This window comes from Aristolochia californica, unplaced genomic scaffold (genome assembly GCF_029961685.1).
Source record: "Aristolochia californica isolate CCGP_79_NKW_82.1479 unplaced genomic scaffold, dmAriCali1.0.hap1 SCAF_2, whole genome shotgun sequence".
NCBI lineage: Eukaryota > Viridiplantae > Streptophyta > Magnoliopsida > Piperales > Aristolochiaceae > Aristolochia > Aristolochia californica.
In genome coordinates, this window is record NW_027181881.1 from 44913373 (window position 1) to 44931210 (window position 17838).

General features: G+C 38.0%; 2 protein-coding genes across 5 annotated transcripts; both read left to right on the forward strand.

Moving 5' to 3' along the window:
• Positions 1 to 119: 119 nt before the first annotated feature.
• LOC137956121 (AP-1 complex subunit sigma-2-like) lies at positions 120 to 11358 on the forward strand. The gene is made up of 7 exons (XM_068803469.1): positions 120 to 256; positions 9421 to 9507; positions 10108 to 10199; positions 10412 to 10520; positions 10625 to 10660; positions 10756 to 10842; positions 11098 to 11358. Exons 1-7 carry the CDS (start codon positions 254 to 256, stop codon positions 11167 to 11169), a joined length of 486 nt encoding a protein of 161 aa, XP_068659570.1. The 5' UTR covers positions 120 to 253; the 3' UTR covers positions 11170 to 11358.
• Positions 11359 to 11938: 580 nt separating this feature from the next.
• On the forward strand, positions 11939 to 17513 carry LOC137956120 (uncharacterized protein At2g29880-like). 4 transcript variants are annotated; one of them, XM_068803466.1, is made up of 5 exons: positions 11939 to 12559; positions 12735 to 12970; positions 15727 to 16123; positions 16212 to 16779; positions 17076 to 17513. In XM_068803466.1, exons 3-4 carry the CDS (start codon positions 15737 to 15739, stop codon positions 16776 to 16778), a joined length of 954 nt encoding a protein of 317 aa, XP_068659567.1. In that variant the 5' UTR covers positions 11939 to 12559; positions 12735 to 12970; positions 15727 to 15736; the 3' UTR covers position 16779; positions 17076 to 17513. The 4 variants fall into 4 exon arrangements, with proteins under 4 accessions (XP_068659567.1, XP_068659566.1, XP_068659568.1 ...); XM_068803465.1 differs by having other exon boundaries at positions 12833 to 12970; XM_068803467.1 differs by having other exon boundaries at positions 12851 to 12970.
• The last annotated feature ends 325 nt before the right edge of the window (positions 17514 to 17838 follow it).

The window sequence follows — 17838 nt, forward strand, 5'->3', positions numbered from 1 at the left end:
ATAGAATTTCTGAGATTTTGATTTCCAGAGGCAGCAACCGCTGTTACTTTTAGGGGTATTTTTGACATTTTCAAATTAGAGACTTCATGTCATGTCCAAAAGGAAAAGCCACGCGGAAAAACCCGCGGACATTTATGAAGAAATACGAAGCTTCCAACGACACGAGCTATGAAGTCCAGAGCTGACAGCAGGATCATAGGATAGAGAGGCATTTTTGTGGCTTGTTGAGTTCTTCCATCTCGCCAAGATAACCATGGTAAGCTTTTTTTTGGTTTTTCTGTTATTTCATATTCTGAGAGGAGATCTGTTCATCTATGTCATTAGGAGTTACAGGCTAATCGTAGAGTCTGGGTTACATTTGTCGGAACCGAAAATTTCAGATTTGGACTGGATCACAAATTCCGAATATTTTTGAATCGTAAATGTTCCTTATATGAGACGATTGTAGCATCGTTGTGTTCGATTTGAACCCTGTGTTCCTTACATCTGACATGTGCAGCAAATTAGTGTTCGATTTGGAGCCTATGTTCCTTCTATCTGACAATTGCGGCTAAGTGTTCGATTTGGAGTCTTGTTGCGATCCGTTTTTCTATCCGTCTTTCTTGACGTTTGATGGTGTGAAATAGTTCCTCTCGATTTGATTTGATGAGAACTTTCAATCAGATCTTATTCTTCATTCTTAGCTGGTAATTTCATGAAAGTGCTTATACGTTTATTCAGTCGATGTTCTGAAAAAATGTTCCGCTTATCAGAACGATATACCGTTTTGGTTACTGTTCTTATCTTTGAGAAATGTTTGTTTGTTTTTTTATTTCATAGTTTTAAGTTCTCAATGCTCTATTTGCGTTCTGCGTTTAAAAAGAAGAAAATGAAGTGCTCAATGATAAGCCGTCTATCTATACAGTGGAATTTTTTTACATCTATTTGTTATTTATTTAGTCGGTTGGGACAAATGTGATTCTTGAAGAAATGAAAACCCAACTACTAGTCTGCACTCAAATTCCTATGTGCTTTGAAATTTTATACTATATAAAGCTGCTGCAAATTTTGAAGTTCAATTTCTGACTCTGTAGCCATCTTCATGACTTCCATAGATTTCTCACTAATTCTGAGGACTATGAAAAAAAGAAAAGAGATAACTTTTCTTTTATTTTTTCTCTTTTTCCCAAAAACTTGTTTGATACCCTCCTAAAGTTGGGTCACGTCTCTTTAGTGCTCATTTGTTTTGATTTCTTTTCTTCTTGCAGCAGATACTCTACCAAGTTGTTCTATATTTAAGCCATAAGAACTCCCTTGCATTTTCTGTATCTGCTGATGCTATATCCGGATGAAGTCATGAATATTGTACAACTGTAAAATTGGGAAGGAAAGAAGAGGAGAAGGGAGAGAAATAGAGGGGAGGAGAGATGAGAGAGCAGCTTGAAGGCTGCGTTGGGGTTAGAGCTCAAAAAATTCGAGCTCTCCCCTTTAGTATTTCAGTTTAAGTTGTTTTTTACACAAACCCTTAGTATAAAAAGTCTCATAACTCTATGATACATATCAGAAACGAGTGTAACTTGAAACATAGAACCATGACACCTATTCTAGCTTGTTTAACAAGATAGGACCCATGCGAGATGATGAAATGACCAAAATACCCCTAAACTAGTATTTCAACACTCCACCTTCCCTTGAATGACAACATCTCTAATGAAATGATAGTCAATCTCTATGTATTTTGTCCTCTCGTGGAATACTAAGTTACTTGCTATAAACATGACAGCCTGATTGTCATATTTCATAACCATGGGATCTAGAAGAAAAAATCCAAACTCAACAAGGACCAACTTCACCCACATAAGCTCACTAACTGTGTGAGTCATCGCCCTATACTCAGCCTGGGCGCTTGATCTAACCACTACAATTTGTTGCTTACTCTTCCAAACTCACCGAGATTCCCCCAACAAAATAATAGTAACTAGTGGTGGACCTCCTATCCATCTTATATCAACCATAATCTGTATTAGAATAACCCAACACATCCATTTTCTCATTTCGACTATATAGTAAACCTTTTCCAGGAGCACCCTTCAAATACCTTTGAGCAACTTCTATTGTGTATCATTGCAAATGATATATCGGGCCTAGCGATTATAGCATAAATCAATTTCTCACGAGGTGTCTATTCTGTCCTGTCTTTGAGTACAGGACTATGAAAGTCATTAAGACTAGTGTTAACTTCCATGGGAGAGTCCATTGGATTTGCATCTAAGAAATCATATTCTTGCAGCATATCTATAATGTATTTTCTCTGAGAGAGAACAACCCCTTTTTTACTTCAAGTCACTTCAATGCCAATAAAATATCAATGGTCCCAAATCCTTTGTTTGAAAGTGTAAAGTCAAATACATTTTTACCTGCTCGATTCCTTCAAGATCACTTCTAAAGTAAAACAATATCATTCCCATATACCACCAAAATAATAATATCAATTTTCCTCTTCAGCAAGAATATAAAATGATCACGATGACTTCTTTAGAAACCAATTTTTATCACTATAGTACTGAACTTTCAAACTACACTCTAGGACTTTGTTTAAGTCCATAAATAACTTTCTTTTTAATCGACACATTTTTCTTGTCTTCTCTTGAGCAACATACCAGGAGATTGCTCCATATATACCTCTTCCTTTAAGTCAATATATAGAAACATGTTTTTTACATCCAATTGAAATAGTGGTCATCCTTTGTTAAGTGCTACAGAAACCAAAATACAAACCGAGGTGAATCTAACAACTATTGAAAAAGTTTCAAAAACATCAATGCCAAATATCTATGTATGGCCCTTGGCCATTAATCTGGCCTTTTACTAATCAATAGTCCCTTCAACTTTGTACTTAATTGTGTATACCCAGACATCCTACAATAGTTGTCCCTATAGGTAGATCACAAAGACTCCACGTCCCCTTAGACACCAAGGCACCCATTTCCTCATCCATTGCTTGTTGCCACTCAGGTGAAGCCATAGCATCCTATACTGAACAAGGTATGGTGGACATAGATAATGACATAGTAAAGGATCTATAAGATGGGGCCATAAAATCAAGAGAAATATATTGTTATATGGGATGAGTACAAGGTTTTTTACCTTTTTGAAGACTAATAGGTAAGTACATATCAGAAGGAACTGGACCTGTATGCAAAGAGGAAGACAACTGGTCCTGAGTTGCGGGACTCATGAGTTGGAACGTTAGTAGGCACCAAAGCAACTGAGTGTACACCTGAAGTGGTGGTGAGGGACCTATAGCTGGTGCATTTATAGCAACAATCAACGTTGGATTATCCATAGGAGTACCAGATGATGTCTGAGACTCAGTAGAAGGTGTAGAGTAGGAGTATTTTCAAAAACTGTATGTTAAATATAGTATACATCTAAATATAGTCTTATCTTGTTCAACATGCTTGAGTGTTTATGTAGTTCGAGTTTCATGTAATTTGGAGGTGTATTGTAGGAGTAATAAGGGATTAGGTGTATGAGGGTATATTTGTCTTTGTACTGTTCTCACTTATGCCATATAAGTGAGTTAGGGGTCGATTTAGAACCCTAACAAAAGCTCTTTGTGCTCTCGTGCAGTAGTCTCCCTCTTCTTTTCTCTCTTATCCTTTTCTTCCTCACTCTCTCTTCCCTCATTATTACCTTATTTCACAATGTAACATCAGAGGATACATACGTCTTTCATTTAATAGAATTATAACACTTATACCCTTATGATGATGTGAATACCTAAAAAAATATTCAGTCAAAAAAAGATACCCAAAAAAAAAAACACTTAAATGCGTGAGGGGACAATTTATCTACAAAGTTACTAAATAAATGAATAAAACACGTAGACCTGAAGACACAAGGAACAATTATCAAACAATTAACATTGCAGTTTTAAAACTTGCATAGGAACTTGTCCACACAAAACAGAAGATGGCAAACGATTGATCAAGAAGCACAATGTTAACATTGTATTCCCCCAAAAGATTTAGGAACATTCACGTGACACAGTAAAGTACGGGTAACTTCAAAAAGATGTCTGTTTTTGTGTTTGATAACTCCATTTTGTTGGGGAAAATAGATGCATGAAGTTTGATGAGTAATACCATGTAAAACTAGAATGATGCAAATTTGTGATTAAGAAACTCAACTCCATTATTAGTACAAAAAATATGAGTACAAGTGCCAAATTGATTCTTTATTTCATTGAAAAAAATCCCAAATACATTAAAAGATTTCGGATTTATCTTGTAGGAGATACACCCAAGTGACTCTGCTGAAATCATCTATAAAGGTAGCAAAGTATTTAAAACCAAATAGACTAGGAACTCTACATGAATTCTATATGTTTGAATGTATTAGTTCAAAGATTTGAGAACTACGACTAGAACTAATGGGAAAGCTAGTCTGATTATGCTTTTCCAATTGATATGACTCACAATCAAAGGAAATATCAGTTGGCAAAGATGGAAATGATTGAAGGAGTTTAGTTGGTGATGGATGTCCCAAACGCAAGTGCCAGAGAAATGGAGAGTCTTTAGTTGTAAGTGCCACAACCTTCGGAGTAGATACATCTTCTAACAAATAGAGCCGACCCTTCTCATGTTCGGAACGAATCGTCTTCTTCGTCTACAAGTCCTGAAAAAACACAAGAAATGGGAGAAAAAGTTACAAATGATTTAAAAACGTAGTTATATGACTCACAAATAACAGATTGATAGGAAAGTTTGGAACAAAGAGAACTGAACTAAAAAATATCTAAGGTGTAGTATATACAATAACCTCCCTCTGAATTGAGGAGGTAGACCCATCAGCCAAAGTATTTTGACGATAGTATTGAGAAGGAATCTCCTTCTAAAGGCCAGAATAAGAAGTCATGTCCCTACCTGTCAGAGTGGAATTTGCCCAAGGTGGTAACCGAACTTCTCCCAACATTTATCAGAGAAGTGGTTTGTTCGGCCATAGTGGATACACTTCCTATTACCTTTATCATTATGATCACAACCTCGAGTAGAGGAATCTTTACCATGACTTCTACAACTGCTTTCACAGCCTTGGGCTTCAGCCCTGAATTGGTTTTCCTGTTTAAAGGAATCAAAGGCCAGTATTTGAAAAAAAAAATTCTTTCTTTCCTTCACTGCTTTTTGGGTAAGAAGCTTTGAACATGAGACCAACCTCCGAGAGCTCCCAAGTTCGACATGAATGGAGGGAAGGACCTCAATCTACCAATAGAGTTGCTAGGCAAACTAGAACGTGGGTGCCTAGAGGCTCAATGGTGGTGGCAACGTTGGTTAATACAGGTGTAAGCAGGAACAGAAGAGAACCGATTCCTAATACCAATCGTCATCGATCAAATTCAGCCCATCATACTTATGTGGTTCGTTCAGTTAATAAAGACGTGGCTGAGAATTCCGAGTCGGTGGGATCAAGCGTCCCCTTACTCGCTCAAGAAATTCAGGAGAAACTGGCGAAAGGCACGGTCGAGTGCATGATTTGTTAGGATATGGTCCGCCGGTCTGCGGCAATCTGGTTGTGTTTCAACTGTTTCTCGATCTTCCATCTCCATTGCATCAAGAAGTGGGCACAGGCGCCGACATCAATTGATCTCTCTGTTGAGAAGGATTAGGGACTGAATTGGCGATGCCCTGGTTGTCAATCTGTACAACTTGTGGCTTCCAGAGATATAAAATACACTTGTTTCTGTGGAAAACGGTCAGACCCACCTTCAAATTTGTACCTGACCCCCCACTCTTGCGGTGAACCTTGTGGGAAGCCTCTCGAGCAGGCTTCACTAGGTGGGGATACCGTTGATGACTATCGATGTTCTCATATGTGCGTCTTGCAGTGTCACCTGGGGCCGTGCTCACCTTGTAAGGTCTTTGCTCAACCTAGGTCATGCCCCTGTGGGAAAAAAAGACCATCACACAAAGGTGCTTTGATAGAACTAGTGTGCCATCTTGTGGTCTCCCTTGCAATAAGGTTCTTGAATGTGGTCGACACCATTGTGAGCAGGTTTGTCATTTGGGTGGATGTGATCCTTGTCTAGTCTTAGTCACTACTTCATGTTTCTACAAGAAGAAGAAGGAAGTCATTTTTTGTGGGTCCATATCTTATGGGATTGGGCCCATCTTCCAACACTCTTAGATATGTGGGCCTTCCTTGGTCATGTGGGCTTGGGCCCATCTTCCAACGCTAACTTAGGAAACTTATTTAATCCAGCATTGGTTTTGCCATCCCATACCAGGCCTTGTCGGGTCAACCCAGCAAACCAATGACCCACCAAACTCATTCTGTCCGCTCAGGTTAATCCAACAGTTTGGACCAACTCGGACCAAGTCAACCTGATCCGGGTCAACTCAGACATGGTCCACTTATTTTTTGCCTCGATATATGTGTCCAAGACCCAAGTTTTATACATATTTCTGCCACAACTTGGCTATATTGGTCTACTATTTGACTCGGCGCGATTTGGTTCTATTTCTCCTACTAGATTATTATTCTGAGGTATACGCAACACATTCCTTAGTCAACATATTGCATCGGATTATTTCATGGGTCATTTTACAAGGTTTATTATTTTGGTTCATGTTATATGGGCCCAGACCTATTTCAGCTGCTGCTATTGTGTCTCTTTGGATGAGACATTAGTATTGAAGAAGTGGTGGCCTCAATATCCTTTCTCATACCATCCTTTATTTGACTCTCACACATGTCTTTGGGCCAACCTTTATTGTAACCTTTTGAGTGTTGCTTCGGTTGGGAATTTAAGTCCATCACGTATACATATGGGTGTTTTAAGTCCATTGAGATTTTTTTATATATATACTTGTGGGTCTTTTATCGCCGTCTTGTGAATGACAGGCATTACCCACTTCTCATGCATTTCTACTTGTGAGAGTCGGTGCCCGGGTTGGGGCACCGTGACAGAGGAGCTTATTACTGCATCTATGTTACCCGTTAATTTCTACTTGTGAGAGTCGGTGCCCGGGTTGGGACACCGTGATGGAAGAGCTTATTACCACATCTATGTTATACCCCCCTTAATTGGCATTTATTACTCCTACGACTTGAGAGTCGTTGTCCTGTGGAGGGACACACTGATGGAAGAGTTTTATTACACTTTTGAGCATTGTGTATAGACCCACTATCTACAGAAGATATGAGTGTGCCCTACTGGAGTATGGAGCAATGTCATACGGCTTGGAGTGATTTTAGTCTCACTTATCTTATGCCAACTGGGCCTCATGGAAGAGCCACCAGCGTGAGGGGGAGTGATGGAAGATATGGAGGATTGCCATTTTATACAAGAAGATCCTATACATCATTTGCAGCAAGCTAGGAGTTCATGATGTTCTCTCATCCCCAGCTTGAGGGGGAGTGTTGGAAGATGGGCTCAAACCCACACGACCAAGGAAGGCCCATATATCTAAGATTGTTAGAAGATGGGCCCAAGTCTATAAGATATGGATCCATAGAAGATGGGCCTAAACCCACACGACCAAGGAAGACCTACATATCTAAGAATGTTGGAAGATGGGCCGAAGCCCATAAGATATGGACCCACATAAGAGTTTCAGTTTAAAGTTATTTTAGTCATGGTAATCTTCTATTTATATTGAGTTATTTTATTATTCTAGGACTTATCTTTAAGTGTTAGAGTTTGGGTGTAATTAGGATTTAGGGTAGTTTAATTGTAAATAGAGGTTCATGTACTTTGATTATAATAAGTCAATGAAGTATTTCTCTTTTCCATAAATCAACATGATGAATTGAGATTGAAAACAGTTGCATCAGAAGATCTTGTATCTCTTTCACTTTTACTTGCTACTGCCCCTTCTGCCCTAATAACTCGGTTAAAGGCTTGTTCTAAAGTAGTTAAATCATCATTTATTAGTAGCTACGCCCGTATAGCATTATATTCAGATCCAAGACTATTTAAAAATCTTGCTACTTGAATCTGATTTTTCTTCTTAAGAATATCATATGTATTCGTAGTAAAGGGATGTAATGCTGATTTTCTGTAAGAGTCCCCTTATTTTTGTGAAATAATCAATGACTAATCTATCACTCCTCTTCATATTAAAGTATCTGACATACAACTCATCTATCCTTGACAAATTGCTTTTCTAAGAGAATTGATGCCAATGTATTCCACATCTCCTTTGCAGTCCCCAACTCAATATCTGATCACTAAAACAGGACTCCATGTTGTTGACCAACAAAGTCATATCTTGATTGTCTTCAGCCTTCCAATCTTCAGTTGTGGGATTAAGAGGATCATCCCTAATATATTTGGCCTTCCTTTTTGCCTTTAGAAACATGAGAACAAAACGAGACCAATTCACATCATTGGAACCATTCAATTTAATGGAAGTGATCTGAATAGAGTGATAATCTTTACTCTCTGAGTTCTCATAGGGCTTAATTACAGCAATATGCTTAACAGATTCAGCCAATGAGTACTTGTAGGTATACTTCAATATATTCAAGAGGATTCTGTAAACTTGAAACTTCAATATCCACAAATTCCCTAAATGCCAGTCAAGTGGGCCCTACAGTCCAAAAAACTAGGTCACAGTCACACCACAATAAACAAACTCCAATTTCAGCAAGCAGAATAGCTATCAAACTTCATAAACATCAACCAAAAACACCAATTACAGTGCTGACGCAAACTTGCAAGGATGATGTAGGCACAATAATGATGACTCAGGTATCAATGGGAGGAAATTCCAATTTAGAACCCTTATGTGCACAGTAAAGCATGATAATACTCAATTGGTAGTAGAGATCATCAGTCAAATTGGCTATGGCAGGAAAAAGAAGAGAAAAAACTGTTTTTTACCCTGCCAGTAAAGAAATTGGTTAAAAAAAAAATTTGGTTGAAGCCCTTAGGGATGAGAAACGATGAAGAGAATCCAAGAAATCTATAGAAGAACCTCCCAGAAACATATTTTATCGCTTTGATATCATGTAGAACTGTAAAATTGGGAAGAATAGAAGAGAAGAGAGAGAATTAGAGGGAAGCAGCTTGAAGGCTGTGCTGGGGTTAGAGCTTTCCCCTTAAATATTTCACTTAAGTTGTTTTTTACACAAAAGACAATTTTACCCCTAGTACAAAAAGTCTCATAACTCTATGAATGCATATCAAAATAGTGTAACTTGAAACATAGAATCATGACAGGTATTCTAGCTTGCTGTAACAAGATGGGACCCATGTGAGATGATGAAGTGACCAAAATGCCCATGATCTAGTATTTTAAGGAACATCTTCAAAACTCTTTAAGAGTTCTTTAGAATTAACTTTCCATCTGTCTGTGTTTTTAGTAAAACTTCAGTTTGATATTGCCACTTTAAGACAACATGTGATGACTTGCGACGTTTGTCTTCTTTCTCTAGATTCATTTTGTACTTCTTATTAGTCGCCAAGGAAAGGTGCGGCTAACAAAATGGTATTCTCCCTACGCACAGAAGGAAAGAACCAAGGTGATAGCTCCAACTCAAGTTCTCATGTCTTTCTTTTGGTGTTTGTTCTATCCCTGCAATTGTAATGTCTTAATTTGTCTAAAAATTGAATTCTCTATGGTTACTCAAATGATGTAAGTACTTTTTCTAAATTATTGATATAAACAAATTATGGTTAGCACAAAATTGAACTTTTTTTTATAGATGTTAAGGTATTTGCCTGAAACATTTCTATGTTTATTTACGATTATGCTAACTCCAAGAGTAGATGAGAAGTGATCATTAAGAGTGCAACTATTAGAATGATGGCTCAGAATTACAACCTGAGCTGCTTTTGGATAACTAAGACGATTTCTTCTGGTTCTCATGCAGTAACGATTACTTTTGATAGACCTCTAGATTTCCTTTCTCTATTTAAACTTCAATCTTATGTGTGACTTGTCATCATTGCAAAGTACTAGAGATCGAATGATACAGATTTCATAAGCTTTTATTCTGTTTTGCAAGTTTGTCTTCTGTTGGTTTGTAATGGTTGGTTGTGAACAACGAGTGCATGATTATATAAAGATTAGCTACTTACTATATTTCTACTTTTTTATTTCCTTTATGGACTTTGTGTAGGTAATCCGGGAGTTGAGTGGTGTTATTCTCACCCGTGGTCCAAAGTTGTGCAATTTTGTTGAATGGAGAGGATACAAAGTTGTATATAAAAGGTTCTAATACTTATCATTAGTGAAATTTAATTTGAAGATTTTTTTGGTTATAAGTTTTCATCACTATTCATCCATATTGTTGAGAAAAGTAAAGGCTATTGTGCATGAGAGACTGAGTTATGGAGAATGAGAGAAAAGTTCATTTGAAAGAAATTATATACAGATTCCTTACAGATAAGGAACTGACATTCTGCTCTGACACTTGAATGCAGGTATGCCAGCCTCTACTTCTGCATGTGCGTTGATCCAGATGATAATGAACTGGAAATCCTTGAAATAATTCACCATTTTGTTGAGATACTAGACCGCTATTTTGGGAGTGTGAGTCAACTGACGGCCAATCATATGTTGGATTCTTATTGAATAAAATATGTAATCATTTTACTTTCAGAGATGACTATCTTATTCTTCTAGTTTCTTTTCAGGTTTGTGAGTTGGACCTAATTTTCAATTTTCACAAGGTAACTCTGCTTTCATATCAATTTCTCCCCAGAGCAGTTCATTTCCATATTCTTTTCCAAATTTTCTTAATGCAGATGATTTGCTTCATTACTAGGCCTACTATGTACTTGATGAGCTTCTTATTGCTGGTGAACTTCAAGAGTCGAGCAAGAAAACGGTTGCACGACTAATAGCTGCCCAGGTGTGTTTGTTGAATTATATATTGTTTTCTTCTCCTCTAAACCTTTCTCTCAACTGTATTAGGCTGGTACCAAATTCTTTATCTTCCGTCCCTGTGAATCTATTGCTAACCGCATATAAAAACCAGTGACAATTTCCAATCTATAGGGTAATAGTGGACCAACAAATAAAACATTGAGTCACAGAGTTGCTCACATGGTTGAGTATTTACCTTTATATCTTATTTTGACCACTGGAGCGCAAACGGTTCCTGCAGGATTCATTGGTGGAGGCTGCAAAAGAGCAGGCTAGTTCAATCAGCACTATAATCGCCCAAGCTACAAAGTAGTCTGTGCCTGAGTTTTGTGCTTTTCCTACCAAGTGGGCTCAGCAGTATGATTTAAGTTTCAACCTTGAATTGTGAACACTCGCCGCTATCCTGTTCAAGAAAAAACTTTGTTCTTAGTATGGTATATCTTGTCAATCTGTGTTGTTACTGATTTTACAATGCTGGAAACATAACATATTTTTGCTGCAAGTCGACAAATTTTTGTGCTCCTGTACAGAGAAGGATCGTTTCTTTCACTTCCTAGAATCCGCATCAAGTTCTCGTCTGTTTTTTTTTTACTTTTTTGTAGATCACGACTGGGCAAGCACTTGGAAGGACTCGTACAAATAGTTGTTTAGCGAGCAAAGCTGACAAATTGAACCAACGCTCACCAAGAATTGCATGTCCCTTACGTGTTGGGTTCAAAGGGTGTAGTAGTAACTCAAAAACGTGTTAGCCTATAGTCCTTGGTTTGTCCATCTTGCACCATTGAACCCCGTTCCTGCACTTTCATCGATGTCACATAAAAATTGGAAATGCTGGGATTAACAATCAGAAGTGCTCGGGAGAAGATACGCGGGAGTCGTTTGAATACGATGACTACCAAATAGAGTTTAACAAGTAAAGAAGCATGGGACCAATTCCCAACCGGTCTCAACCTTTTACGTAAACAAGACTTTCACGTGAGAGAATGTCCCATTGACGAGGACAGGTCCACTTGAATTTGGTTTCAACGTTTCTCTTGAATTTGGTTTCAGCAGATCCCGATTCCTATGAGTTTGTACTGATCCCAACCTTGTTAGTGCCATGCAGATATACGTTTTCTAGCAAATTTATCAAGCGCAGACCAAGCTCTCCCAAGTGACGGTGCAGACTGATCGGGTTAAGAGTCCTGAGGTTGAAACCCTAGTACTGGCTAATTCCTGAGAAATCAGAATTTTGCGAGGAAAATACCGGAAACAGAGAAACGAGAAACCACTTCTGAGAAAGAAATCTGATTTTGCAGTTCAATTCTGGGGACAGAGAAGTCCAGCGGAACAGCTTTCCCAAGTTGTCTAGGCGGAAACTAATTCCCGGATTAGGGCGGAAAGCTGGGAAATCTCTTGGGGACGGAGGCCTTCGCACCCTTCTCACCGGAAACTGCTGCCGTTGCTTCCGGTGGTCGGTACGGTTTCTGCTGGTCAGATTTCCGTTATGTCGAGCAGACTTCTTTCTCGTCCGCTTGCATTTTGATTTTCATCTCATCCGTTCCCGGTCGCAGTCTCTGCTCCGTGGTAGCCATGTTGCCCACAAACAAAACTTTTTGTCACTCAGCAATCTGGTTGTTTGGTGCTTGACTGTCAATATTGAAGGATTACGCTGAATTTGCTTTGGATACGTCTCGGTGCCTTCGCTGGAAGTCAATAATTAGGTAATGTTCTGATGTGTTTCCAGGTTTTTCCTTCGATATTTTGTTTCTTTTGTACGAGTGCGTGCTCTGTACGCTGGCGTACTTCCGTTCTTCAAGATATCTGATCATCCATAGGCATGTACTTCAAAACATTGCATTATGATAATGCTTATCATGCCAAGACATAAACCAACAGAAGAAGTGGACGTATGTAGTTGCCAATTTTGCCTATGTACTCGTATGGCCGCTGACGGTTGTAGCGAATAAAACAGCATTTCTTTGTTGCATAAATAGATTACAATACATTTGCAGCGGCAGCAGCTCTTGAGAATCATTCATCTGTTCAAGTGTCCGCAAGGCTCCCATTTCCCTAGAAAAGGGGGAACAAACAAGAAGAGGCTTAAACCGACGCTGAGATTTCATCAATTAAAGGTAATAATACATTGTGTGACATTTTCTTCACTTCAGGTTAATAAAATCTATAAATGCTCTTTTTATGTTAAATGTGTCTGTAACTTCTTCTTTTTCCCTTCCTCTGACTTCTGAACTGTCTTTTATATGCCTGGAACATCCTTAAACTATAACTTGAAAAAAACTCGTTTAGAGGGTATCTGCATTGAGAATGTGAGCCTCACATTTTCCATGGGTACCTAAGATGATTTGAGGAAATGTTATATGTTCATTTCCTTCATGTCAGTCTGCAGAGGATGCAGTACTTTTACTTATACCTAAAGGCATATTGATATATTTAAATTCTACTAATGAGAATTATATACCTGTCCAATGACATGGTCTTCTTTGATGAGTTTGTATCTTCTTGTTTTCACTTTGCTATATCCTATTAGTTAGCTCATAACATTATCTTCATTTGCTTGGTAATCCTTCTTCTAGCAATTTCATAGCACTTCTTCACACTAATTTTCACTGCTTTCTTTCTCAGAAGACTGGAAAAACTTTCTTGAAAATAACAACTGATGCAATCACTTGGAACATCTGGAAATAGTGCAGTATCTGTGAATACAAGCTGCGGGCATTAGGAGAAATCATTGAAAAAATAGTCCATTGTATTTTGTTTTGGTTAAGCAAGCATCACAAAACCTCCCACCTCCCTGGTACTGTTATTCAAAGGAACTAAAAGATAATCATCAATTCCACTTCTCACAAGATTGAAGACCTTGTTACTTGGCTTCCCCCTCATGAAGGATGGTTGAAACTTAAACTTTGATAGTAGCTCCAGAGGTACCCCAGGACCAGGGGGTGGCAGGGGTGTTATTCGGGACTCGTCTGGGAGAATTCTTGTAGTCTTCTTTGCTCCTTTTAGATCATGTGAGTCCTTTGTGGTGGAGTTGTCGGCTCTCTTCCACAATTTTAGATCATGTGAGTCCTTTGTGGTGGAGTTGTAGGCTCTCTTCCACAACTTCTCTGAGAGGTTCTCCTCTAGTGGAGGACTCAGCTGTTGTCATCTCTAGGGTCTCAGTGAGGAAAGCTGCCCCCGGAGGATTTTTGGTGTATTTTGATGAGATCGAGAATATTGGTCGATCCTTAACTATTACGTGGTAGTACATACCTAGATGTGCGAACAGTGTAGTAGAATCACTTGTGAGGGAAGGAGCTTCTCTCCAGCATCTCACTATTAGCAGCTCTCTCCCTTTATGGTTGGATTTTAGCTTAGTTTCATCTTGTTCCTATATTGAATCCTTATGATTTGTCCCTTTTCATAGTTGCTTTTCTTGTACTCTTAGGCTTTGTACCCTCAATGTTTGTACCTGATCATTTTCTTTATGCTCTTGTTTGGGCTTTTAAATCTCTTTCTTATTGTTCTCACAAAAAAAAAAAGCAGTGTGAGTTAGTGAAAATGACAAATTATAATTCTTAGGGGCTCTAATGTTATTTCATGAGTTTTTATGAGTTCTAGTATTAATTAGTACACTTTTATTATGCTCCAATATCATCTGAGTGTCTACAACATAGATGATCAATTGTCATGTACAATGTATTATATGTTGTCATAGATATTATCATCACTGTCAATTTTATTGCGTTAAAGAGAGATCAAAAGCACTCATTATCATAATCACTACTAAAAAAGTTGCCTTTCAAAAAACATTATATACTTTGTGAGGTAGATTGTTATTAGTGATTACAATAATAATTCTTTTTAGTAGATCAGATTAGATAACATAAGTTTCAAATCTAAAGTTATTATAGTTTCATAGATTGTACCAGAACATAAGGATTTTATGTAAAATACTGTAATGGCTCACATAATCCATAAAACATTGTAATGGTTCATAAGATGTTGTGTTATTTGTTGATGCGTACTGTTTATATTATCAAATTATCTTTTTTTCTATTTCAATTTTTTTTGGTTAATATAAGCTTCACGTTTTAAAAAATAAAAATATTTTAACATAATTGCATAAGATGAGAATTCTGAATTCCTCAAGTGTAAAAACCAAGCACAGAAGAATTTTGTTTCTTGCAGTTAACACAAATTATCCCATTGGAGTTGCTCCATTCTTGAATTCATAGAATTTTAAATGCATTATGAACTCACTGATAACGCTTACCAATTAAAGGTTTTCTAACATCTCAGCATTTTAAATGACCTAATATTAGCTCAGGCCTTTATTTTTTTCATTGGCCTTAAACCTGCATTGTTAAGGGCCTTGCTGGTACAGGATAATAATGTTGTTGTTATTGTTATTGTTTTTAATGAACTTGTAAAAATTTTCCTACCCTGTTTCTTGATTTTATTGATAAGCTCTCCTAGTTGGTAAACCTAATTAGTTAGGAATACTTGAAAACACCATACTTTCAGTTCATTCAGAGTCTTTCGTTATTTGTTTTTATAAGTGATTCAATATTGAAGAGCTAGATCAATTTAATAGGCATTCCAAATGATATACGTAACATCACTGTTTCTTACATGAGGCACTGTCAAATTTGTAATTGTCTGCACTGGATTGAAATTTATGAGAATTGTACATCCATGCTGGCTAGCTTAATCTCATACAGTTTAAAACAATATGATGTTCCCTGTAGCTATGAACAGAAAAAGGTTGATAAGCATGACTATATGATAGGATTATTACTGTTCACTAACTGGATATATAAGGTAATCAATACTCTATTCTTAGCGGTTGATAATTGTGCGATTCTTTTTTCCCTGTTCTTGATTTGTTCAGGGATTCTGGTATGCTGGCTGTAGTACCAAAGGTCGAGAAAGGAAAAAGGAAAGTGATAGAAGAAGATGATCCTAGTAGCAAGAGGGCCAAGGGTCCCTATGAAACCTGGTCTAGCTATGAAGATGATGTCATTCTTGAACTACTGGCTGAGGAGGCCCAGAAGGGCAATAAGATGGCTGATGGGCAGTGGAGGAGGGGAATATGGACCAGAGTTCTAAAAGAATTTACAGAGAGAACAGGCACTGTCAAAACAAAAGAAAATGTCGTCAACCGACAAAAAACATGGAGGAAGGTTTACCAGAGGGTCAATGCATTGCTGGCTACTGATGGATTTTCTTGGGATCCTTCATCAAAGAAGCTGGAGGTGGAAGAAAATGCTTGGAAAGATTACATAACAGTACGTACTCTGTTTGGTTGGGATAATCATGTATATTCTTCTGTTTAACAAATTATGTTCACCAAGTACTTCTAATTGGTTCTTGTAGAGACACAAGGATGCCTACACTTTTAGGCACCATGGATGTCGTAACTATGAACTTCTCCAAATCGTAGTTGGAAAGAACATCAGTTCAAGAAGCTCCAGCATTACAGCTGGATCAAGAGTACTAGATGAAGCTAAAGAAATACTTGATACAGAGGCACAGGATTTCCCTGAGCCTGGTGATGAACGGCTTGAGCTGGCTTGTTTTATGGAGACTTCAGGCCATGATACAGGGCCAGAGGCAAGTGCTCATGATGGAACTAGCAGTGAGAGCAAACAGCGGGGTCAGGCACCAGCTCCTCAACGGAGGCACCGAACCAGGTCTCATGGAGACAGAGATGCAGCAATTTTATCTGCTATTTCAGAAATCTCTAATGCTATTAGGGATCTGGTGGGCAATCGAAGAGAGGTTGACAGTTGGTATGAGGCTCTAATGGAGGTTCCGGACTTGGACAGTGATCTCAGTAACCGAGCAGTTCTTCTCCTTGACACTGTTGATAAGAAGGTAGCCTTCTGCAAGAAGGTCCCAGAGGAAAGGAAGAAATTTTTGGAGTGGTTGGCTCAGCAGTAAGGTCAGCAACAGAAGCATGTATTGTGTTTATGCTTTTGAGTATCTCATTCCCTGTTGATTATTCAAAAATATGGTACGAACTGATTTATATTCTGGCAACTGACTTATCCTTGTAATTTTGCATGACCCTGTAAATGCACCTGCTATTATAGCTTATACCAAGGCATCAATACTGTCAAATGTTGGCACTATGAACTTGTTCTGACAACATGTTCGTCCAGCATTATTCTTATGCATGTGAAATGTTTGTTTTGTTTGAATTAGCTAACAATTTTATGTTGGCAACGACAATTCAAGACTTACAATACAGGTGTGGAGGCTGTTCAATTTTATGCCAATTTTGAGAAGAGCCTGCAGGCGCTGTCTGAAGAATAAAGAGTTTCTGTGAGATCTCCAGAGACAAATCGGATGAACACATCAGTCTTGAAGCATGGATCTCACAGAGACAAATGGGATGAACACCATCAGTCTTGAAGCATGGATTTGCTGCATCATCTGTCTTGGGTCGTGGTAACTAACAATTGTGCCACTGCTACTAGAGGAAATCGTGGCCATAGGTACCGTAGGTACATTCATAATTTTTTTTTGTTTCTGTAACTTTTTCATGGATGGGCACCAGTTTTCTGACTTTCACGTTTCAATCACATAATTCATACTGTATTCGGATCAGTCCAATGAACAGAACTGGGAACTGGTTTCCATGTGAAACTCATTCTCTCGTTCACTTTTCACACCACTTCGAGTGATTGATTCACTGATGGTTAGATCTCGCAGTTCACTTTACTCGGACTGGGTAACTAACTTGGTTAGTTTTTTTTTTTTTTTTTCCTTGTAAGGACAAAGAAGCCTTTTACAATAAAATATAATGCAGGGTTAGTGATAGCACTGAATGTTGGAATACATGATATATTACTTAAAGCTTGATAGAGATAAAATTAATACCAAAAAATCATTCTGTTATTAATAGAAAAAAAACCCATGGTTTTATTTTGAAAGCCCAAGAGAATGATACAAGGCCTTTTAATCTTAATCATGATCGGTTGGGACTTGTATCTTTGAC

Coding starts and splice junctions, on each gene's coding strand:
- LOC137956121 (XM_068803469.1), top strand. Junction 10,200..10,411: donor TACAAAGTTGTATATAAAAG/GTTCTAATACTT, acceptor ACTTGAATGCAG/GTATGCCAGCCTCTACTTCT. Junction 10,843..11,097: donor CACGACTAATAGCTGCCCAG/GTGTGTTTGTTG, acceptor CGGTTCCTGCAG/GATTCATTGGTGGAGGCTGC.
- LOC137956120 (XM_068803468.1), top strand. CDS start 15,737: ATGCTGGCTGTAGTACCAAAGGTCGAGAAAGGAAAAAGGAAAGTGATA. Junction 16,124..16,211: donor CTTGGAAAGATTACATAACA/GTACGTACTCTG, acceptor TGGTTCTTGTAG/AGACACAAGGATGCCTACAC.